The following is a 24,993-nucleotide window of genomic DNA, read 5'->3' as shown; positions in this document are numbered from 1 at the left end:
AGACATGAAACTTTGAGCTAAGTCTCTCCACTGTTGCTTCCTTCAGCAAGGATAGGACCTGGCAGGGCTGCCAGGAGAGTCTCTTCTCCCTGCTTCTTGATCCTCTAACCCAGGGGTAGCCACACTAAGGCCAAATGAGATGTCAAGGTCTTATGAACAGTCACCACACCCCCCTGCTGTCTACTGTCTGAGGCTTCCTTGGCTATAGCGGGAAAGCTGAAGAGTTGCCACGTAGACCATAAGGCCCACCAAAGAAAAAAATATTTATTCGGCCTTGAGAGGAAAAAGTCTGCAGGCCCCTGCCCTGACCTAGGACCCAGGTGGTCTCCCTCCTTGGTCTTCCTGGGGTCTTCCTTATTAGCAAAGCCACTCTGATGGGCTCTGGCTACAGAGGGACAGGACGAAGGACTCCCCCAAAAGTCCCTGACTGGCTGGGTGAGAAGTCTTCTCTCGGAAAAGCCCAAATGAAAAGCTTGAAAAGGCTGCCACAGACCTGTCGCTTGTCCTCAGGGGCCTTCAGAAAAAGTGCGTTAATCAGTGCAATGGCGTAGGTCTGAATCTCCTGGTTGGAGCTGTGTTAACAGAGAAAGAAGGCAGAGGGAGATTAGCAGACTGAACAGCAAGAGATGGTTTACAACAATCACTCGCAGACTGTCATAAAATAATCGGAGGCCAAGGATCAAAAGCCTTAAAACAGGGCACAGCCCCTGACCCAGCAATTCAAGCAGGAAGAATTTATCCAAAGACAGCCATTAGAGAGCTGTGTGCAAGTTACTGGCAAAGTGTTTTATCAAAGTACTATTAAAAAGAAGAATAGGAAATAATGTGAATGTCCACAGGAGCAGCTCTGTTCATGTATATGAAAATCCTAAGCAGTCACTGTTTTAGCACAAAGGTTCTTCATTTGGGGTTAGGGATGGGCTTAGGGTATCCATACACCCTAGAAACGGTATAGCCATTATTCCATTTATCTGGTTGACTATGTGACAGTTTTTCCAGGGAGGTGAGAGTCCATAACCATTACTGGATTTTCAAAGGCATCTGGGATGCAAAAAGATTAAGAACTACCCTTTTAGAAGGTTCTTTGACATGGGAAATGTTCAAGACCTATTACTCTGTTAAAAAAAAAATCAAGGCACACAAAGTATGTGTAGTAAGATTCCAACTTTTTTACAAGCATGCATAGAAAAGACAAGACCAGTGAGCCAGTCAATTTAATGTTAGGGACTTCCCTGACAGTCAAGTTGTTAAGACTCTGCACTTCCAATGCAGGGGGCGTGGGTCTGATCCCTGGTCAGGGAACTAAGATCTCACATGCCTCGAGGGTGGGGTGGTAAAAAAAAATGTTAACAGTGGTTATGTCTGGCGGTGGGATAATGGGCAAACGGTTCCCTTATTGTGCTTCTCTGTTTTTTTGAAGTCTTCAACTGTGAACATATTTTATTTTAAATAAACAGTAGCTACCACTTTTCTCTGGAATCTCATACTCCCAGCAATTGATGAGAACTCTCCACCTGCTGTGTCACAGCTGCATTCTGAGGCTCTTTCCAGAGGGGCTGCTGGGCTCCCAGGTCAGGCGGGGGCGTCTTGGAAGTCTGATTGAGGGCACGAGGCGTCCCTCAGCCCAGCAGCAGCGGACATGACTTCCAGGGACAGCAATGGGTTGAAAATATTCACAGACTGACCCCTAAGAAACGCCTAGCTCCTCTCTCCTCCCTAAGGAGGTGATTGGGTCATTCCAATTCAGAAACAAAGAAACAGAGGTAACTCTGAGGTCAGGAAAATCAGAACTCTCCATCTGGGGTTGATCATGTCCCCTCACTTCAATCAACCTTTTTGGCTTTTGGGGCATGAAAACAGAGGCTGAAGAATCCCCTAGAGAAGTGACAAGGAGAAAGAAATCAGAGTTGCAAATTTTCTTGTGCTTTTTTTTTTCACTTGGGCTCGTGGGAAGGTTTGGGCTGAGAGCATAGCTGAGTGAAGAAAAGGCTGCTAAAAACAACCGAGTCTGGGAATTCTGGCTTCCCCGGGAACCGGAAGGGTATTCAGTCAACAACCCACATGCTGGAAGGGGGCAGTAGGTAGGAAGGTGTCAGCAGTATCAGCATCCTTGCTTTCGGAAAGTCCAGGCCCCTTAAATTAGGTGGAATGGCAGAAAGGGAAGAAAAAAGAAGGGGGAAGGGAGAACAGCCTCCTAAGGGTTCATCTGTCTTTAGATTTTGTTTACTATCTGTTACATGTCTTAGGACGGGATAAACTTAAAAAACAAACAAAACCAAAAAAACAATGACCAACAACAAAAAAACCTCTCCTGAATGAATACCTATCCTGTGCGGTCTCTACACTAGACCTTTTCTCTCCTTTGATCCTCCCAAGCCTGAGAGGTGGGAGGGATTAACCCCAGCGCAGAGGTGCGGAAACTGAAGCCAGAAGAGTTAGCTTGCCGAGGGCAGAGACCTCGTCTGCAGTAGAGCCTGAATTGGAACACATGCTCTGCAAGACACTTCTGGCTACCCTCAACCGCACGCTGCTAGTTCAGCAAGAGTTCATTCGACAAATACTAACAGAGCTTCTACTTAAAACAAGGGATACAAAACTGGTCCCTGTTCCCAACTCAACGTTTAAAACGGGAGACAGATAATAAAAAATACAGTATTTCATGTAAATATGATCGTCATAGACACAAACAGGGACTCTTGCGCTCATAGAAGAGAAAGCATCTAATTCTGTCTGGCACCATGGTGATACAGAGAGGGACTGGGACAGTTTCATGCTATCCTAAGAGGTGAAGAGAGTTACAGAGGGTGTCAGGCAGGAGCGTGACGTGACCAGCTCTGAATTATGGGAGGAGTTCTGGCAGTGAGTAGCAGGGAAGAGGTGACGAGTGACAAGCGGCCCAGCACCTGGGAATACAGGTGCGGCGGGAGGAGGGCAGAGGGCTGGGGGGCGGGCCGGGCAGGAGGCGCGGCAGGGCCACACTTACACCTGGAGGTGCGAGATGAGCTGCCCCACAGTGATCTCCTCCGCGATCTTCTGGTACAGGCTCTGACTGTTCAAGACCATGCTCTCCAGGATGGCCAGGGACCTCTGCAGGATGGACACGTCCACCATGGGCTGGCTCACGTACCCCGCGATCTAGAGCCAGAGAGGGTGAGGCGGTCAGGAAGCCCGTGAGGGCTGAAGGCTTAGGTTTCAGATGCCCGGCCCCCACCCAGGACTCTCCCTGCTTAGGTGTGCTGCCCACTTCTGGACAGTCGCCCCCAGGTGACAGTGGTGTCTGCTGTGTTGGCCAGGGTGCCAGGGAGTCCCGGGCATGGATAATGCATAACTCGATTTCAAATGACAGCATCCACTCAACTGTGTTTCCTTAAACCTAAGAACTTAATCCCTTGTTTTTAGAAACAAGGGTTTCGGCATGGAAGGGCTGAGTGTGAGGAGCAGAGGGTCTTCCTGATCCTGGGACCTCGTGTGCTCGCCATGTGCTGTTCCCCTGACGTACACTTTGTCCCTGTACACACGCAGAGACTCAGGGACATGGAAAGGACCTCCAAGTCTCGTAATTTAATCTCTCTGCTCAGTCCCCATAAGAATATCCTTGACACATGGTCACTGCACTCCTGCCTAAGTGTCTCCAGCCATCAGGAAGTTCTCAATGTCCCAAGCCAATGACAGGTACAATCTAGATCAGCTGAGATATCATTTATTGGTTTTCAGTTCAGTTTCTGGACACTGCCTCTTCTTCTAGAAGAAGGACAAAACTAGAAGTCTCTCCTCTCCACACTGAGTTCATCTGACAAATAGGCTCGCCTGCAGATTTGTAAACAGAAGGCACACTAGTAAATGTAAGAGAATATAAGGCAAATGAAATGAACATTTTTTTTTTTTAAATCCCAAGAAGAGGGAGGGCTCAAGAAGCAGTCAAGAGACTTAGGGATGGGGCTGGCGGGCTGGCTGGCGCTACCGCAGGTCTCACTGACAATCCAATCCCACTTTGGCCACAATGGATTCTGGGAGCCCAGTCCCACCTTCTCAGCACAGGCCCTGTGAGTATAACAAAGTCTCGGTACATCTTCCAGGAGCCACAGGAAGGCCAGACCCTGAGGATGAAAAACCTGGCCTTGGGGCTAGAAGGCCGACCCTCCCTGGAGCAGCTGTGTGGCCTGCATCTCCCCTCGAGCCTAGAGGACACCTGGTGACTGAGGGAGGAAGGTTGGAAGCCTCACCTGCTTAATAAAGGTGATTGAAACCATGTCCCAGGAGACAATGCCATGGTCCATGAGCTCTAAGAAGGCAGTCAGGGTGAATGCCAGCATCTCACTGTAGCTGAGACATGTGCAAAACACACACAAAACGATACGAAGATTCAGAACCGGGGAACACGGGAGTGAAGGGAGCTGCAGCAGGCACGGGTTCAGCGTAAGCACCACGCGAGAAATCTGCAGACACCACCGGCCCGGTGCCTGGCCGACGCCGATGCCTACACGGATTCCTCCCCGGATCTCTAGTATCACCAAGGGGAAGGCGGCTGGGCGACCAGGCTTCCTCATCTCAGGGAAACAGTCCCTCGGCCACCTCCCGTCCAGCAAATGCCCATCAAACCACAACACCGGGTGGGGTGCCCAAGGGAGCTTGCGTCCCAGCCCGCCTTCAGGCCAGGAGGCAGCAGGATGCAGGAGAAAGAGCATGAACTTTGGCCCATGGTTTCAGCTCCTGTCTGACCACTTCCTAGCTGGGCAAATTTTAGACTTCTAAAATTTTCAGACTTCTATTTCTCTCTCTGTAAAATGGAATTCTTCTCACAGTGTTAACCTCACGGGGTTGCAGTGAGGACAGGATAAGGCATGAGAAACCTGACCAGAGTGCTGACGGACAGGAAGGCTTGAAATGTTTTCTCCCCTTCTCTGCTCTGTATACACTGTATCTGTTATGCACCCATACCTGCATGTGCGGGCCCAGTCCCTTCATGTGTCCGACTCTGCTACGCCTTGGACTATGGCGTGCTAGCGCTCTGATTTACAGACCAAGTTTGCGTTTACAAAACATGTTCTGACCCATCTCACCCACGATCCTCCTCAGGACAGGACAGCCAGGTGGGTAGCACCTCCATTTTAAAGAGGAGGGAACCACGGCCAGTCAAACCCTGCACTCCTGGGAGACTGGGAACGCCCGGGTCGGTGCTGACGGCAGCCACAGGCTTCAGGATTTTCGTGCAGCCGGAGAATCCACAGCTTAAAATACCTGAGATGAGCTGCTCAGTTTGGCTAAGAAATTTCAACAGCTGACCCATCAGCTGAAAGAAGACTTCTGACTCCCTCTCTGCTGGCTTAGGTTCCATGGGCTTAGAAGACAAACTAAACATGTTTATCCACTGCTGATATCAACAGGGCAGTTTCCCGCCACGTTCCCCTTAGCACTGGAGTATCACAAAGTACGCACCCACCGTGAAAACGGGTGACAGGCAGACAGCGAAGGGGCGAGGGAGAGCTATTACAGAGGAGGGCCACACACGTCTGTGTATAAGGAGCCGGTGTATGGGGGCTGGTGCCTGGAGAGGGAGGGACGTGGGATGTGGTTAAGAATAGACAGACAGAGACCTATTCTAGTTGATAACGGACAGCCTGCTGATTAACCTCCATCACGTCACATCGACTTTCCAGAAACGACTGCAGCTGCGAGCTGACCTCTCTTCCCAACATCCTCAGCCCTGAGTTTACTTCTCACTTAGCACAGGGCTGCTCTGTCCCGACTCTGAATTTGTGAGAGCCCAGCTAGACTAGGAGACTCAGGGCCACAAGTTATACCCCTGTGTGGACCGTAGCGCTTGGCATGCTGCTCCGCACGCAGATGGAGCCCAACAAGCGCGTCTGACTCAACGGAAGAGACTGGGATGCCCCGCAGTGTCGTAGATCTGAGACTCCCCTATCGAGACCTCGGAAACACTCACTGGGATAAGAGCTTGGTTCCGCTTTCCACGAGCCGCGTCAGCACAACGATGCCATCCATGTTGATGAACTCGGTGGCGAAGGTCACGTCGGCAGAGAGCTTGGCCAGCTCCTTCATGGCGTCCAGCCGGGTCTCCATGCTGGAGGACTGGGTCCTCTCCATCAGCTGGCGTGCAGCCCGGGACTATGGGACCAAGGACAAGACACAGGACATCAGCTCCCCATGGTGGGTCACTGCTCTGTGAATAGCTCCCAGGGGCCCCTGTGGACTCTCAAGCCCAAGGCAGAAAGAGCTTTTCACACTGCTTAATATTTGCCAAATAAATGTTTATTGGATCCATCAGGGAATCACCAGTAGGTCAAGACAGATCTGTAGCCAAGTGTATCCTTTCTGTATCACTCTGGTCTATGTATTAAAAAGAGTTCCACAGATGGAACATAAGAGATCTGAGAGATGACAATCCACTACCGATGGCAAGTCATAGAGAGACAGACGAATGCTGCTGTTAAGTTGCTAAGTCGTGTCCACCTCTGCGACCCCATGAACTGCAGCACGCCAGGCTTCCTTGTCCTTCACTATCTCTCGGAATTTACTCAAATTCATGTCCATCAAGCCAGTGATTCTATCGAACCATCTCATCCTCTGCCATCCCCTTCTCCTTTTGCCTTCATTCTTTCCCAGCATCAGGGTTTTTCCAATGAATCAACAGATAATGGTTCAATCAATACTGGAGAGTTTTTCTTTTTTTAAATTGACTTTCAGTTGATTTAGAATGTTGTGTTAGTTTCTAGTGTGTACCGAAGTGTCACATGTTTTCTACACATACATTCTTTTTCGTGTTCTTTCCCTTTATGGTTTATTATAGGATACTGAAGCTAGTTCCCTGTGCTATGCGGTAGGACCTTGTAGTTTACCTGCTAATCCCAGATTCCTGATTTACCCCTCCCCCACCCCCTTCCCCATTCGGTACCCGTAAGAGTTCTCTATTAACTAAAGCCATCAGACAGCGGAAGAGGTTGTCTCTTGAAGTACTGGGCTCTTGGTCACTGGAAGCAATCAAGGAAAATCTGGATGACATCTGTCAAAAGTGCTATCGGAGAAATTCCTGCATTGGATGGAGAATTCAATCTGATGACCTCTAAGGTCTCTTTTTCAATCTGAAACTGGTAAGCCCAATACATATATATATATATATATACATACACACACACACATATATATATACACTTACTTTCTCTCAGAAGTCCAAATCATTGTTCCTCAAAGTGCTAGCCCTGGAGAAACTTTAAGAATGCCAAGCAGCAGCTAATTTCGAGACAGCTTTTAGAAAAGGACCAGCGGCGCCCTGAGCAGGCGGCCCCTTCCCCCCTGGAGCGCCTGCCTCCTCTTGCAAACACGACTGCGACCCCTCCTCCCGTGTTCACGGGTCCTTCCTGTTGCTGAACTTCTTAACTGTACAGCCAGCGCCTCACATCTTACTGGTTCATCACTCTATTTTCTGTGTGTTAATTTCATGGTCTCGGTTTGAATGGAAGAGTCTGGAGAGCAAAAACGCTCCCGGGGTCTTAATTTTTCTTACAGTGCTAAAGCAAGTGACCGGAGCCCCCGTTCTCCGCTGTCAAGGAGTTAGGCTGCCCGCATCTCTCCCAAGTGACCGGAGCCCCCGTTCTCCACTGGCGAGGAGTCAGGCTGCCCGTGTCTCTCCCTTCCAACCATGCACAGCTCTTGAGGACACAGTGGAGAACATGAGCGCGGAAGAAAGGGCCACGGGACAGAATGATTCGAAGAGCACTGGCCTGCACCACACTCAGAACCTTCCAACCCCAAATGTTCACTTTCCTCCTGAGACGGCGTTTCTGGGTGGCCGCCTCCCGCAGCTCCTGTTCCAGGGAAAGTCACCTGGTCTGCGCAGGGGCCCGGAAAACGCTTGGGCACGTCTGTGAAGGACACAGCTCCCAGGCTGTCATGTTAAACTGGCAGAGCGTCTGGGGCAGAGATGGGGTCCTTAGAACGAGAAGAACGAGAGGGAGGGAAGTGGGAGGCAGAGATGCCGTGAACACTGGCTCTGCGGCTCCCAGACCTGGGTCTGAGATGCGGCTCTGACCTGTCCTGAGTGTCGACAACTGGCAAGTTGTTGAACCTCAGTCTCAGTTTCCTGATCTGAAAAATGGGGCTATAGAGAGTACTCATCTCATGATACCCTATGTGAAAGGATTCAGCTAAACCCAGGCATTCAGCAAAAAGCAGCTGCGGGTACTGTGCAGACGGAGCAGGCACTCACGTTACCAAGGGAACAGGGGCCAGGAACGCCCTCCATTACATGTCCGTAACAAGACACACGAAAAGCTGCAAGAGAAGCTGCAGACGCGCTGAGGCCACCCCCATGTCACCGGTCCTGCTCTGGCCGAGCAGTCAGGGCGGTGGGCCCCTCGCGTCCTGTGGGCACCAAGGTCCCGCCTGTCCGGTCACTCGCCCCCTCTTTCCCGCGCTGGCAACCTCTGTCTCTTCTATCTGAAAACATTCTCAAGGACACAGAAAAACCACCAGAGAAGGTAACAACCCTGACGGGTCGGAGGAGGTGGGGAGCTAGGCAGAGGAGACGAGAGTGGGAGGGAGACCTTTCGCTGGCTCTCTGTCAAACCTTTTTGATTTTAAAATACACGAGTGTTTCTCCTCTTTTTAAGAAAGTGTATCTTTTCAACTCCATATCCCCGAGCTGGAACCTTCTCTATCTACTTCCTTTTAAACCCTTTTATACTCCTGATAATGCGGTGAGTGGAAGGTCCTTGCCTCGGAAAGTCGACGCACTGCCGCCTGGCTGCCACCGGCCAGGGACCAGTCTCCCAGACCCACAGACGGCTCTTCTGTCCTCAGCTTCCCTTCTCTCTGCTCACTGCGGACCACGCCGCCCTCCATCCTGACGCTGCCCCTGCCCTCGGCTCCTAAGCCGCTTCAAACTCCTGTTTCCTTCCCACCTTCTAGATGCCTCCTCAGCTACCTGGAAGGGCTGCCCTGGCAGAAACCAGGGGGCCAGTGTGGACTGTCTCGCTCCTTCCAGCTTCTTCGCCAAGCTCACCTCCACTTTTCCCGCCCACCCTTCCATCTCCATGGCCACTGCCTTCACGGGCTGTTAACACTGCTCATTGGCTTCTTGAAGATGCCTTCTGCCATCTTCCATACTGTCACTTTCTAAAGTCATCTTTCTAAAATATAAATCTAAATAAAATATTGCTTCCCGCTTAAAGTCTTTCAGTGTCCCCACACCCCCTTCTGGATAAAGTCCAACCTGCAAGAAGGCCACTGAGGAACCTTCTGTTGGCTTCCGACTGATTGCTACGGGCCCCGGCCACCCACTCCCGCACCACCTAACAAGGCACGTCTCTGGGCATGGAGTACCTTTCCTTCTCCTCTTTCTTCAGCTGACTCCTGCTTACCCTTCAACACCGGAACCACATGTCCCCTCCTCTGGAAGGGCTTTCTGGGACTCCTCAGGCTGAGTCAGGCGGGCCCTTTTCTGAGTTCCCACAGCTCCCTGAGCAACTTTCTCTCCAGACCCCAGAAGGCCTTATACTATATTTGTTTACTCCCCATTAGGCTGTGAGAGTAAAGACGGGCATTTTTCACCTCCAAGTCTTACTTTCTAGAACAGAGTCTGGCCCACGGCAGGGATTCACGTACACCTGACAGATAAAAGAATTCCTAAGGAAAGCAGAATACCTACCGGGGAGATAGCCAGCTGTAAGATTGTCCCATTCTTAATGTCGCTGCGAGTCTGGGTGGCAAAGAGAAACAAAGAGCAGCTAAGAGAAAATATTAAAATTGGGCAAGTGAGCTGAATCAACAAGAACCTTCTGCCATTTTTAAAGGAGTTGTAACTGACACTCCTCAGTCAGGCCCTCTCCTCCTGCTTGTTTCTTGGCCACGAATTTCTAAGACACTTTTCGAGCACCTCTCAGGAAGCAGAAGCCACATTTTCCAGCCACTAGAGGAGAGTAAGGGCTGACGCGCCCTGACCTGCCCAGGGAGCGGCTCTCACCCCAGTAAGAGGAAGCCCCCTGAGGGCCATCGGCACCACTGCCTCGGGCTGCTCACTTGAGAGCGAGTCCCTGTACTAACCTGTTCGGTGATGTAGAGCTGGGGACCATCTGCGTAACGGAGGGTGTAATACTCCGGGTTTGGCAATGACCACCTACGTAAGAGAAAAACAGCAGCCTCTTTGGCCATACATACCTGGGGGCCTGTCTAGAAGCTGCAAATGAAAAACTTTCAGTAGAGCTGCTGAAGGGATTGGGTGGCCGGTGTGATATACGGGAGGGAAAAAACAAAGCTTTGGGTCAACAGTAACCCCCTCTGCCTTCTGCAGAGACTGGCACCACAAAGGTGGCACGTGCAATTCGGCATGGGTCTCAGACCCCACCAGGATCTCAGGTGGGGCACTCCTACAGACTGACAGCAGGTCTTGGGGACATCCCCGCCAGCGATCCTTCCGTCGTGGGAGCCCCGGACTGGGGACCCACCTAACTGCAGGTCCTCGGGCAGGATTCCTCTCAAGGTCTGGCAGTGCCCCTCTGTCTTTAGTCTGTCACTGTCTGCAACAGGGGGCAATTTCAACTCACCCATCGCAAACTTCCTTGATGATGGACGCCAGGGGCCGTTTCTGAAAGAGAGGAGGGTGGTGGGGATGGGGGCAGAGATCCTTCACCAGCTGCCACACCCTGCTAGTGCCAGGGTCCTGGTGAGAGGGTCCGCCAGGCAGGCTCAGCCTGGCGCCTGAGCACGGACTTCTTCTCTGAGAGCTGTTCTCGAAGAGGAAGCCTCTTGCAGGCCATGGTGACCAGCCTTCCAGAGCAGGCACAGGCCTTGGCTGACTCCTACTCCTGATGCCAGTGGTCCACGCCCCGAAAGACACCCCTACCCCGCACTCCCTGACTCCTCACTTCCAGAGCTTACCTGGTCAATTTCAAGGAGCTGTGCATTAGCACCTGGCCACTCGATGGCCACTTTGACGATGTCTGATGGTGGCGGCATCGTTCCCAATAGGGCCTGCCTCTCCAAGACAGACACACAGACACAGCTGCCTGGGGAGAAAGAATCAGAAAGAACGGGTTTGCCTTCGGTTTTCACTTTTGTTACATATTTTGAAAAATCGGAAGGTAGTGTCCAAAGAAACACATAGGACTACTTGCTTTGAGCTTTTCGAGATCACACCACAACCTTTCCTTGGGCCTTTTGTCTCTTTAGATTAAATCGGCTAGTAGAAAAGGGACAAACCTATCTATCCACTGCAGATAAGCCAGCAGCAAGATCTGCAATGTGACGCTTCAGCTGGACGGCCAGGAAGGCCCTGTGGTAAATGAGCATATTGACTGCAAAGCCCTGTCCTGGGACCTTGGGAGGGAGAAACATATGCCCGAAGACCAATAAGAACAGACACACGCTGTTCCTGGCTGGGTGGTTAAAGGAGCCCCGCCAGCTCTGCGGTCAGCCCTGATCCCAGAGTCAACAGGGCCCGGCCACAGCTCCTTGCTTCCTCCCTGCTTATTGCTGCCACTCCTTCCCCCTCAAGCCTCCCCCGTGTGGGATGACACAGGGTTCAGAAAATGGGGAAGAGAAGCGGGACAGGAAATGCTATCTTCATCCCAATTGCCCAGGGCAAGGGCCACCAAAAGAGAAGTGGAGGGAGGTGAGGACACTCCCACAAAGGCCCCACTATCGGAGGACAAGGCTTCAGAAGTACCTCTGACCCCACTCCCCTGCTGCCCTACAACATAAAGGAAAATAAATCATTTTGAACAAGCCTGGAAGATGGGCCACGTGACCAGTCTCCTAGGCAACTGACAGCTTAGTGGCGTTCCGGGCAGCAGCTAAAGCGTTCTCTCTCCAGGGTCTGATGCGGGAAGTTGCCCCACTGATGGATGATTTCAATGTGTGTTTATACTCCGTGCCCGCAGCTTCGAGAGAGGCCTCACTCTTCATCAAAAAGACCTTTCTCCTGTATCCTCCAAGTTTAACCATGCACCCGCAATTTCTGCTTCTGAATGGAGACTGCCTGCCTCTCCTGGAACATGCAACACAGCTGTTGCTACGCTGGTATTCATGGATGCCAGCACTTTTGCAGCCCAAGCACAGATGTCAGTTCTCACAGTACTTCTAAGTACAAACCTCTTTGGTGACGGGGTACAAGTCCCTTGGACTTCCCAGGTCATGACGCTAGTGGTAAAGAACCCACCTACCAATGCATGAGACTTAAAGAGACCTGAGTTCGATCCCTGGTTTGGGAAGATGCCCTGGAGGAGGGCATGGCAACCCACTCCAGCATTCCTGCCTGGAGAATCCTATGGGCAAAGGAGTCTAGCAGGCTACAGTCCATGGAGTCGCAAAGAGTCAGACACGACTGAAGGGACTTGGCATGTACAAGTCCCTTACCTACCATCCCACAGGTCTCAGACAGAGGGAAGCTTTCCTGACCATTTCCTGACCAGGGTGGGCTGCTTCAGAAGTCGACTGTCAAAAATACCAGCACTTGGACTTCCCTGGTGGCCCAGGGGTTAAGAATCTGCCTGCTGATGCAGGGGACACATGTTTGATCCCTGGCCCGGGCAGATTCCACATGCCACGGGCAACCAAGCCTGAGAGCTGCAAGTACTGAAGCCCACGCACCCAAGAACCCCAGAACCTGTGCTCCACCACAAGAGAAGCCCAGGCTCCACGACAGGCGCAGCCTCTGCTCGCCACAACTAGAGAAGACCTAGCACGGCCTCACACACACACACACACACACACGGTGTGTTTATACTACCAGCACTGTCAGAACACACACACATGGTGTATTCCTGTTACCAGCACCGTCAGAACACGGCAGCACAGAAGAGATGGTTTTTGACGTGCTATCACGTACTTCGCTGAGTTCTGCCAGCAGCCTTATGAAGTAGGCACAACAGGATTATTTGAAGACATCTCCATTTGAAGGTGACAGAAGTGCAGCTCAGTGGGCTAAGCTACCCGAGCTCACCCAGCATAAAAGCGGTGAAGGGGACAGACGTGGAGCTGACTTTGGCCAGCGCGCCCCCTGCGCCCCCACCCCCCACTGAGCTGGCTTGAATTTCTGCTCGCTGCAACTGAATTAGGCCTAAAGGTGAAGTGGGCTGGCCTCATGGCTCTGAGAGCTTTCACATCTTCTGCAGCTCCAGGCGGAACTTCTCACATGTGATTTCTATGTGCCTAGACACACAACAAATCTCTGAAAAGAAACAGGCCCAAGTCCTGGTGGAGATGCTCTGCTCAGGTGACAGAGCAAAGCAGGCATGGTACCATGAATCTCTGGATCCCCAGGACACTCTTATCCTTCTCTAAGGGTATCCTTGTCATACCATTTTAATTTAGATACAAATTACATAAAATACAATGCAGAGCTTATGTATATATGTGTGTATACATATGTAAATACACACATATATATACATACACAAAAAACAGAAACACACACACACACCTTCCTGTAACCACCCACCTAAAACAAGACACCAAACATTTCACACCCCCCAAATTTCCCTCCTACCTCTTTCTGGTCAGCCTCTCACCCACCAGCCCTCCAAGAGGCAACTTCTTTCTGACTTGTATCACCATGGATTGTCCTGCAGCCTTTTGTATTAATATAAATACTTCATACATGTGGAAATGCACAACATGGCCTCTAAGACCATTTGTTATTTAATTTAGTTTCTTCTTCTTTTTTTTTAACTTTTTGGCCAGAGTGAGGCATATGGGATCTTAGTTCCCGGACCAGGGATCGAACTCACGTCACCTTCAGTGAAGCACGGAGTCTTAACCACTGGACCTCCAGGGAAGCCCCTGGTTTCTTCTTTTTAAAATCAGCAGGCCGTGTAGGTGCAAGAGGAAGAGTGCTGGGCTGGGATGCCGGTCCCTGCTGAAGAAAGCACCTGGGTTCAGAGCCAGAGGACTCGGGACCTGGTCACAGCTCCGTCGCTGAGTGTCTGGGTGATGACGTGTCCCTTTCACCCAAGTCTCGATTTTCCTCTCACCTGCGAGGCGAGACTGTGGAACTAAAGCACGTGTAATGTGCCTTTTAAGTCTAAGATTCTAAACTAGAGCTTAGAATTCCAAATGAAGACTGCCCATTTCAAAGTTTTATGCGTAAGAATCTTCACCTTTACTTCAGTGGTACTGCTAAGAAACCAATCATATATTTTGGAACTCCTAAACAAAGCTGACACTCATCACTGTATTTTACAGTTACACTTCACTTTGATCCATATGGCATATCCTAGGCTGATTATCTCTTTATTAAAGTCAGCCATGAGTGATTCTTGTCTGTTCCAAAAATTCACATCCCTGTGAAAGCACGGGGATTTGCAATCGCTGGGACTATTCCAGAGACACTGTAAGCCCCTGTTCTCTGCGATTCTGCCCTTTCCCCAAATGCCCAGGCAGCCCACGTGTGTTGGCACTCTCTCCACCCGCACCACAGCCTATGGGACCAAGGTGAACACCCACTCTCCGCAGACTAATCCAATCCGCTCTCTTGAGCTTAAAAGACACAGGATAAGGGAGATGGATGTTGACGGGCTCTGAGCAGGCCAGTCAGCTTCAGAGTGGGGACCACGGCAGGCCAAAGATACAGGAGACGCAAAAACCACGGGCCTTACAGAGGAAGGAGATGAATAGACGGCAGCCTAACGCGCACAGGGCACGGAGCAGGCCTTTAAGGAACACTGGCCGGAACACTGAAGAGCAAAGCCCACTTAGACAAGTCTAGCTTGTTAACAACAGTTCAGTTACGCGGTGGCTTCGTGGCAGTCATCCTGTGTATAACAGTAATGTGCAGACGGCCTCTTTACACTCCATCGCACATGGCTGTGGTGTTACTACTGCTGAAGCTCACCTGAACCCTGAACACCATCCCCATTAGACAGATGAGGCAACCGAAGTTCACACGGGATAAGAACAGGTCTTCCACATGCCTCCTTTCCATCTCCACACACACAAAAAAACAAAAACAAAGAAACCACATCAGACTGGATCTCAAGATCGGCTCTTAGGGGGACCTTCCCTGGTGGTCCAGTGGTTAGGAGTTCACCTTCCAATGTAGGGGATGTGGGTTCGATCCTTAGTCGAGAAACTAAGATCCTACATGCCTTGGGGCAACTAAGTTTTTGAGCCACAGTGGAGACCCAGAGCAGCCAAAAAAAAAAAAAAAGACTGGGCTTCGGGCCTTCACAGCTGGTTCTCTTCTGTAGCAGCCCTGTGCGACGTTACTCCATTTTACGGACAAGAAACAGAGGCACAGATAAATTAAGCTCCATGCTCAGCGTCATGCAGCTAGTAAGCAGCACCACCAGAATGTGACCCCAGCCAGTCTGGCTGTTTGAAAGCCACATGAAAGCAGGGGGCACTGTACCCACAGCAGGTCCTCCGGGGAGGATGTGGGCGTGCTGGACCTGAAGCTGAAGCACACCGAGGCTGCACCAACAAGAGCTCACCACAGTGACAGAAAACGGAGTCCACTGTCTAAAGAAGGTGACCTCCACTCTCCTGCACGGGGCTCCGTCCGTCATGGTCCAGCCGGACCTTCCTGGACTACTTGTTATTTCCACGAGGCAGGGCACGTTCCTCCTCCTCCTCTGTGTCTTTGCACATTTCCTTCCTTCCTTGGACTGTCAGGAGAGCTCGTATGCAACCTTCAGAGCCCTGCTCAAATGTCATTTCCGCTCTGCACCAGTCTTGGCGATGTGAAATAGGACAGGACCCCGTGTTCTCATGGCCTTCTGTCCACAGCTCTGCGAAGGCTCCCAGGCTACCCCATTACAGCTTTAGATTCAGACAGCTCTCTTCTCCACTCTCTCCTCCTGGGGACAGGTCCAACCCTGCAGCTTCGTCACCTAGCACAGCATTATGAGCACCTGTATCTGCTCAAATCCAACAGCTCCGACTTCTTCAACTCCTACAAGCCAGGGCCGGTGGCACACGGAAGGGGGCGGGCACCGGGCACTCCAGCTGTGTGTTCCCTCCATGACCCAGCACCTTCTAACTCCACAGAATTTCCAGTGTTTTCACATCTAACATCAGATGTGTCTCACTGGAGAATCAGCTGTAGCACATCTGACTCCAGTTAAAAGATGGAGGGAAAACATCCTTCTGCTTTTCTCCCTTGGAAACATTAGGAGACAGGAGGCTAGAAGAGTGATATTCTCCAGGTAACAGCCCCATGGACAGAGGAGCCTGGAGGGGTACAGTCCGAGGGGTCAGAGTCGGATGTGACTTAGTGACTCAACAACGATAACAAACAGCCTGAGGATAAAGGATCTCCTTGTGGGGAACCCTTTCAGCACTCCTTTGCTTACTCTTTTCATTTTCACTTTAGAAAGGAAGCGAAAATTAGGTCAAAGCAATTCAATAACATTGTAAAATTCTCAGGGTTATAAATAGCCTCTTGCTCTACCTCGGCAGTTCCACAGAGTTCAACAGCAAATGGCTAGGATGAGGGAGCTTTGGGTCCACATCCAGGACCAGAGGGCAAAGAAGTCATCAACCCCTTTCAATTAAATGACTCTCCACCCCACCCCACCCCGCCCCCTTTCAAATACTACAGACACAAAGATGACTGGGGGAACTGCTGCTGCTGCTGCTGCTGCTAAGGCCACCAAACAAGAGAGAGATGCACAGCGATGTGGGGAAGATAATTCTACTATAAGGCTTGAGAATGAAAGCCCAGGTTTTCAAAGGCGAAGCTGGGGAAAACAAGAGGAAAACAAGGACCTTCGTGTCTCCAGTGAGCCTTCTTTAAGTGGCTGCTGGAAGGTGTGCTTATAAAGTCAGCACAGTTACAAAAGGCCCCACTGAGCTCCATCAATTAACCACGCCTGCGTCGGGGGGGTGGGGTGGGAGGACTACTCCTGGGAGCGGGATACTGAGAGCCCAGCAGAAAGGAAGTGAAAGCCGATCCCTGGCCATTAGTAAGGAATTCAGAATGAAGAAGGAAGGCCAGAAGGTTCCAGCTTTCCACCCTCCCCCCTCATTCCTAAGGACCAGGGCTGACTGTGCTTTTTTGTTTCATTCTTTTGCTTTTGATACAGTGGGGGAGGCTCAGGGGAGGTTGGTTTCTGTTTCCTGAGATAGAACCCACGGCATCAGAAAGGGGACCAGAGGTCACACCCTCTTTCTAATCAACAGCACAATCTCCACAGAGGCTTCTCCCTTGGCCAGCTTCTCAAGTGAGAAGTGACTCAACTTCCCTCGGGTCAGACCCCCGAGTGAAGGCGAGACTCGGGTGTACGGGGAGGGAAGCTGGGTTTGCAGGCTCGGATTCTGCCAATCACTGCTAGAAACACCTAGAAGGACCATCGCATCAGTGGCAGCTGAGGTTTCTCCCCAGTTTTTCTGTCGGACACAAAACTCACCCAACACTTAGTTAAAAGCCACTGACTTAGAGCCACAAGCGTGGTGAGGAAGGGTGTGGGAAGACGGGAACTGTCTGGGTTTATTCTCACGAAACACCCACTCTAAGAACCACCCAGGTCTCTGGCTTAGAAAACTTCTGCAGCGCCCCGTGCTTATAGAATTGCGCTTAGACTCCTCAGCAGGGCACCCGGCTCCTTCCAGTCCCACCACGGACCCTCCTCGTGGATACTCCAAATGTCCCAGTGGACCACCCTGTTCCCCCGACTGCCAGACGCTTCCAAGTCGTACTTCGGTCTCAGCCGTTACTGCCTCCATCTGGTCTGGCTGCCAAACTTCTCCTCGAGCTCCGAGGCCCAACAGTCCCTCTTCTGTGCGGCCTTCCTGGTGCTCTGACCTCAGGCAAAGAGAACTGTGCTCTCGTTTGCATTCGCATCTTTTACACAGGGTCACGATCCAGCTGATTCACAACTGCATATGCAGCCTTTTCTCTTGCTCTTCAGACTGTGACCTGCCTTCCAGCACCACCGACGCTGCCGGGGAGCCCCAGGTAACGCAGAATCACCCACTCCAGCCCTGACCTGCTGAACCAGAAGCTGCCTTCAAACAAGATTCCCAGCTGGTTGGCACGCACGTGACAGTCTGAGGAGCCAGACTCGAGACTGGTGGTTCTCCGCTCTGGTTGTGCCTCGTCCAGGCCCACCCCGGGTGGCTGCAACACCCACCTTCCCACCCCCAGCAGGTGACTGTGATGGGCAGCCAGGGCTGGGAGCCACAGCTCCAGGCTGCCAGCTGAGGCCAGGGACTCATCAAGTCCGTATCTACTCCCCTGCCCCACCTTTCCCCAAGGCTGGCGGCACAGGGCCTGGCACACAGCTGTGCCCACGGAATTCCACACCAAAAATACCCTCGAGGATGCCCCTGAACCTGACTGCCTTTAAAAGAGAAACAAAAACTCTAATGACAGAGGACTAGCTGTTGCCTAGAACTCTGCAAATCCCTAGTCATCGAGGTGGACGTAGGAGTCAGTGCTTCCAGATCACTTGCCTCAGTTTCCGGAAATGAAACAGACACTGGAGTGGAAAAGAAGGATGAATCAGAAGTCCTGCCGGCCTTCATGGGGCTGTGGTGCTGCGGCGGGGAGGCAGAGACTGTGTAGGGAGCAGGTATGCTGAGCTGAGAAGCCCTGGGGGATGACTGAAATCCCAGGCTGGGGGCCCGACTCCTTCAATCCTGACCCCAACAGCACAGCATTGCTCTTGCTGGAAAGCTGGGCCAAGCCTCTTGTTTTACGAATACGGGAAGTGAGGCCCAGAGAAGCTGGCAAGGGCCCACCGCCAGTCAGGGGCAAGAGACGGCCTCGCCCCGCGCTTCAGGGTCAGTCCTCCCCGGGCACGGGAGGCCTGGCCGACAGCTCTGCCACAAGCCCGAGCCTCGCTGGGCCTTAGGTCCTGATCGACATGAGGAGGCTGGACTAGGTGTAAGTGAGGTCCCTTCTAAGCCTGATGTTCTAGCACGGCAGCGTAACTTACTGAGGTTAGGAGCTCGTGTTCTGGGGTGGGACAGACCTGGATTTGGATCCCAGCTCTCAGAATTTCTTTACCTGTAAAATGGGGATTTCAATCAACCGACCCTACCCTATAAAGTTGTTGTGAACGATAATACGCGTAATTCATTTAAGCATAGTACCTGACCCACAGTAAGCGGAGTTCCAACCCTGTGAACTTGACGAAGTTGCAAAGCACGGTCACTGTGTTTCCCTGGCATGACAAAGCCCTATCTACTGGGCTTTACCACACTGATGACAGAATGAGAGAACATACGTTAAGGCAATCAGAGAGGGGAAATATAATAATGATAATAAATATAATAATCAGATAATAAATATTGTAACAATTGTATAATATAATGATGATATGATATATAATACTTAACATTCCTTTCCTAGCAGAACCTTGGAGAGCTTCAGAGTTCCAGAGCAGTGGCCACTACAACGCCTAGCACAAAGCAGGTGCTCAACAAACTTTTCTACTGGCGCAGTTAAAACTACTGTGCCTAATGGGTTCACAAATTCCAGCTGCTTAAGTCAGGCAGCACCTACGTGGGAACTGTAGGAAACTGCGAAGGACCCCTTGCCACAGCCTAGAGGATTTCAAACCCAGCACTTGACACACGTTATGCAGCTGCTGCAGCCTCTGCACACCAGTTCCTGGTCCTCCACTACACTGCAGAGTATCCAGCCGCTCATCTAATCCTTCCGTGATCTGGCCTTGTCTTTCCGCATACCCAGTTGGCGTCCTGAAGATGAGGGCTGTGACCACACTCCCCAGTCTCCCCAGATCCTGGTCTCACAGTGATGGGGACCTCACTCAGCCAGCTGCTGTTGAACTGAACAGCCAGACTGTTAATTGGCACCTTGTACGAGATGCTGCGGGCTGGGTACATTTTTCGACCCAAGGGCCAGGCTGAGTTGGTGTAGGCGCTGAGCTGCGGTGACTGGACCCAGAAGCACTGGTTTTGCAGGTTTTTCCTCAACTGCATCAAACGCGCTTGTTCCTGAGCCACCTACATAGGTGGTACACGTGCACCCAGACACACTGACTCTGCAAGGACACGGCAGAGTAAGTACGACCCACAGGTGCCGTTTTGGGGGGAGAAGTTTAGCCTCCACTTCTGGCACCCCCAGACTCCCCTGGTGCCTCCCGGAAGCAGCACAGGGTACAGAAGGACCAAACTCCAGATGAAGAGATTGGGGTCCTGGGTCCCATCTTGCTTCCTCCGCTCACAAACTTTAGGATGACTGCTGGCAGGCAACATGACTTCTAGGAGCTTCATTATGTTTATTAGTGAAATGCACGTAACAATAATTACCTCAAACGGTTTAAGGCAATTAAATGCTGCCGGTATATAAAGCTTCTAGCACTGCACACCCCTATGAGTGGCTATTGAGCAGCTGATATGTGGTTATCACAAGCTGAGATGGGCCCTAGGTATAAAACACGCATCAGATTTCAAAGGCTTATTGTTGTTTAGTCTCTAAGTTATGTCCAGTTCTTTTGCAACTCCATGGACTGTAGCCCACCAGGCTCCTCTGTCCATGGGATTTGCCAGAAAGAATACTGGAGCGGTTGCCATTTCCTTCTCCAGGGGATCCTCCTGACCCAAGGATTGAACCCATGTCTCCTGCATTAGTTGGTGGATTCTTTACCAGTGAGCCACCAGGGAAGCCCTTCACAGGCTTAATAACACACAAAAATGTTAATACCTCACTAGTAATGTTTTTCTATTGATTATATGTCAAAAGAATATTCTTTGAAAATCTACTAGGTTCAGTAAAATGACAAGAAGTAATTTCACTTTTTCCCCTTTTTCTTTTTTTGGCTGCTCCGGGACTTAGATGCAGCAGGCAGGATCTAATTCCCTGACCAGGGATCCAACTCAGGCGCCCCCTACACTGGGAGTGCAGAACCTCAGCCACTGAATCACCACGGAAGTCATTTGCTTTTTTAGTGTGGCTATTAAAACTTTTTTAACCACAAATATTGCATTATATTTCCACTGGACAGCAATGCTTGAGCACAGAGCCTGGCACAGTTTGTGAAGGACATTAGAGCTGCGACTCACACCCTGTACCTCTGGCCAAAGCCAAGTCCTCCATTCATATGTTTAACACACATTCACAGTGCCTGGCCCTGGGCAAGATGCAGGAAATACAAGGAGCAACGACGGACCCTTTCTTTTCCCCTGTGGACCTTACTACCTGGGGATGGGGGGACAGACAGACATGAATACGTTCATAAATATATGTCAAACTGCTGTTCAAGTGGCGTGAAGGAGAAGTACAGAGGGTGATGAAAGCGGGGAATTCACTTGCTGGGACCAGGGATGCCTCTAGAGGAACTGATACTTGAGTGGAGATTTGAAAGATAAAGAGGACTTGACTGGAAGAAGGCAGGAGGGGAAGGTACTTCCTGGGGAGTAGGAAAGAAGGTTAAGGGTGCAGACTCTGATCTGGCCCAGGGCTCGGTATGTAGCAGGAACAAGAAAAGGCCAGTGTGACAAGAGTACTGAGCAAGAAGGGTTAGTAGATGGAGACTAGAGAGGAGAGGTGGGTGGCATCCCATCTCCAGAGCTTGGGTGAGGATCTGAGGGTGGTCCTGCAAAGAGGTGGAAGCCGGCCAGTTACAAAGTAAGCCAGGGAACGGATCTGGACGGAATTTTGAAAAGATCCCTCGGGCCACGGTGCGAGGCCCACAGGAGAGGGGCCCCAGCGCCTGCGTGGGCAGATGGGTTAGAACACTGCATCAGTCCAGGTAAGAGGCGAGAGAGGTCTGCACTGAGGGGGAAGCGGCAGAGATGCCAGTAAATCAACGGTCTGGGGGACTCCAGGGCCGGCCCGGTAGCCGGGGCGGGGTGATGAGCAGGGTCTGTTTGTGCAGGAGAGGGCGGCGATGTAAAGGGAGACTCCCCAGGCTTCCGACGGGTGCCACCCAGCCCCACACACTCCCGGGCTCCGATCGAGTCCTCAGCCAGCCGCTCCCCCTCCGGTCACCCCCTCCCTGCCCCCAGCATCTCGTTTCGCCCCCGGGTTCCATCCTCCCACCCTTCTCCTTTCCGACCCCGCGTCCCCTACCCGGCCTAGCCGCCGCTCCTCAAGGCCTGTTCCGCCCTCTTCCCCACCAGCCGGCCCATCTGGCTTGGGGACCCGGTGCCCTCCGGTCCCGGCGGGCCCACCTGGGGCCTGCTGACCTCTTCGGGGGCCCAGGCCCGCCCTCTCCAGCCCCCAGGCCCCTGGGCAGAAGCAGGCCTCAGCCCTCCGCCCGTTCCCCGGCCCGGCCCGGCCCCTCTGCCCTCCGCCCCTCGGGCCAGGTCCCACTCCGCTGCCCGGCGCGCCCCGGCCCCAGGAGCGCCCCACACTCACCAGGGCGCCGACCAAGGCCCAGCTCCCGCGCCGAGGTCCCCCAGCCGCCGCTCCGCTAAGCCTCCCGCCTGCCTGGCCCTCTCGGGACCCCGCCCCGCGCACGCCAACCCAGGCTCCTATTGCTCCGTTTCGCCGTCACGCTGAGCTCTCTTTCTTCAATTGGGCGGATTGCCTGTCACTCAAAACAGGGAGGGCCCAACTGCCCGGGCGGGGAAGAGGGAGCCGCCGGTCTCCACCCGGCTGCCCGAGGCCTCTTAAAGGCGCAGCCTGTTTCTCCCGCCTCGGGTTATTGATTTTGGAGAAATGGGATCCCCTCCACGCCCCCCGGCAAATGCAAGAAGCAGCCTTTCCTCCCCACATTCCCCTGCTCCCCGAAACTTTTCTTTTGGCACAGCCTGGGTCCCAGGTGATAAATCAGAGGTTTTGAGGGCTCAGATGTCCTCCAATGGCACTCGGCCGGGTGCCCAGCAGGCATGGAACGCACACAGCAGTGGGATAACTGTGGTTTGGAGAACTGAGTGGGAGGTGACAGTCGTGTCAGAGGCTGTGAGCAGCCGCGGCTGCTCACCACCGAGCTGGAGCTAATTATACACGCACCCAGGGCTGACCGTGGGCGCGGAGTAGAGGCAGAGGGGTACAGCTCAGCCGTACTGCTGGTAGGGACCCGTGGGAGGTGGTATTTGTCACTGCACCTGCAGATCGGAGCCGGGCCCTGCGCCAGGGCCTCACTCGTGCTGCCTCCCTTTTACACGCACAGCAACTCCGATGTAGGTTTTAAATGGGTTCCCTGACCGTGCAGCTAGTGATGGGCAGAGCAAAACTCCAGCCTGTGCCTGATTGATTCTAAAGTCAATGCTTTAACCGTCTTGTCTCAGGGATCCTTACAACCCCCTGAGGGATGGGTATTTTGTTGTCCCGTTTACAGATGCTCACCGAAGAGAGGAAATAATGAAACTGATACTCAGCAAAGAGACTAAATAAGGACTCTCATTTATATGGCACTTTACACTCTGCAAAGCATCTGAAAGGCAGTTTTACATATGTTGTTTCATTTGATCCTCAAAACATCTTGGAATTGAAGATGACCTTTATTAGTACCCTTTTACTGGTGAATACAATGATGCTCATGGAGGTTGTGGCTTAGTAATAGCTAACGTAGCTACAGCCCTTGCAGAAGTCATCAGCAAACTTTCCATAAATATCCAGATAGTAAATGCTTTTGGCTATACACTCTCTGTCAAAACTATTCAACTGTGCTGTTGGACTGTGAAAGCAGCCACAGACGATATGTAAACCAGTGAGGGTGGCTGTGTTCCAATGCAACTTTATTTACAAAAAATAGGTGTTGACCTGTGGCTGTACTTCGCCCACTCCTTGCCTACCAAAGCTTTTAGTAGACCATCGCTTTGTGAGATCTTCACAGAAGACTGTTATTATTCAGGCTGTCCTTTTTAATTATTAATGAATTACTGTAGACGTTATCATCCTCATCGTTTTACAAAGGAGAAACTGAAGGTGTAGCAAGGTTAAGGATTATATTTGAGGTCAACTCAGGAACTAGAATGCACAGTTCCAAAGAATAGCAAGAAGAGATAAGAAAGCCTTCCTCAGCAATCAATGCAAAGAAATAGAGGAAAACAACAGAATGGGAAAGACTAGAGATCTCTTCAAGAAAATTAGAGATACCAAGGGAACATTTCATGCAAAGATGGGCTCGATAAAGGACAGAAATGGTATGGACCTAACAGAAGCAGAAGATATTAAGAAGAGATGGCAAGAATACACAGAAGAACTGTACAAAAAAGATCTTCACGACCCAGATAATCACAATGGTGTGATCACTCACCTAGAGCCAGACATCTTGGAATGCGATGTCAAGTGGGCCTTAGGAAGCATCACTATGAACAAAGCTAGTGGAGATGATGGAATTCCAGTTGAGCTATTTCAAATCCTGAAAGATGATGCTGTGAAAGAGCTGCACTCAATATGCCAGCAAATTTGGAAAACTCAGCAGTGGCCACAGGACTGGAAAAGGTCAGTTTTCATTCCAATCCCAAAGAAAGGCAATGCCAAAGAATGCTCAAACCACCACACAATTGCACTCATCTCACATGCTAGTAAAGTAATGCTGAAAATTCTCCAAGCCAGGCTTCAGCAATACCTGAACTGTGAACTTCCTGATGTTCAAGCTGGTTTTAGAAAAGGCAGAGGAACCAGAGATCAAATTGCCAACATCTGCTGGATCATGGAAAAAGCAAGAGAGTTCCAGAAAAACATCTATTTCTGCTTTATTGACTATGCCAAAGCCTGTGACTGTGTGGATCACAATAAACTGTGGAAAATTCTGAAAGAGATGGGAATACCAGACCACCTGATCTGCCTCTTGAGAAATCTGTATGCAGGTCAGGAAGCAACAGTTAGAACTGGACACAACAACAGACTGGTTCCAAATAGGAAAAGGAGTACATCAAGGCTGTATATCATCACCCTGCTTATTTAACATCATGAGAAACGCTGGACTGGAAGAGACACAAGCTGGAATCAAGATTGCCGGGAGAAATATCAATAACCTCAGATATGCAGATGACACTACCCTTATGGCAGAAAGTGAAGAGGAACTAAAAAGCTTCTTGATGAAAGTGAAAGAGGAGAGTGAAAAAGTTGGCTTAAAGCTCAACATTCAGAAAACGAAGATCATGGCATCCGGTCCCATC

At 51.3% G+C, this 24,993-nt stretch overlaps 1 protein-coding gene across 4 annotated transcripts in view; it reads right to left on the bottom strand.

Annotated features, from left to right (window-relative positions):
• The window catches only part of ELMO2 (engulfment and cell motility 2), a 40,763-nt gene extending 18,411 nt beyond the window's left edge, over window positions 1-22,352 (bottom strand). Inside the window, exons 1-10 of one of the 4 annotated variants that reach the window (XM_086330820.1) lie at window positions 22,280-22,352; window positions 13,502-13,870; window positions 10,894-11,021; window positions 10,560-10,600; window positions 10,060-10,132; window positions 9,665-9,715; window positions 5,945-6,126; window positions 4,224-4,323; window positions 2,984-3,135; window positions 494-572 (exon numbers count right to left, since the gene is read on the bottom strand). In XM_086330820.1, the coding sequence (XP_086186946.1) occupies window positions 494-572; window positions 2,984-3,135; window positions 4,224-4,323; window positions 5,945-6,126; window positions 9,665-9,715; window positions 10,060-10,132; window positions 10,560-10,600; window positions 10,894-10,971 (756 nt within the window). In that variant the 5' untranslated portion in view covers window positions 10,972-11,021; window positions 13,502-13,870; window positions 22,280-22,352. The remainder of the gene's footprint in view (window positions 1-493; window positions 573-2,983; window positions 3,136-4,223; window positions 4,324-5,944; window positions 6,127-9,664; window positions 9,716-10,059; window positions 10,133-10,559; window positions 10,601-10,893; window positions 11,022-13,501; window positions 13,871-22,279) is intronic. The other 3 variants (XM_086330819.1, XM_086330818.1, XM_086330821.1) reach the window with 3 other exon arrangements.
• Window positions 22,353-24,993: the final 2,641 nt, after the last annotated feature.

The sequence above is a fragment of the Bos grunniens genome, chromosome 13 (assembly GCF_055505025.1).
Source record: "Bos grunniens cultivar Pamir isolate PY7600 chromosome 13, Bosgru_T2T1.0, whole genome shotgun sequence".
NCBI classification, from domain to species: Eukaryota; Metazoa; Chordata; class Mammalia; order Artiodactyla; family Bovidae; genus Bos; species Bos grunniens.
Note: the sequence above shows the minus strand (reverse complement) of the source record. Positions and strands in the feature narration are given on the sequence as shown.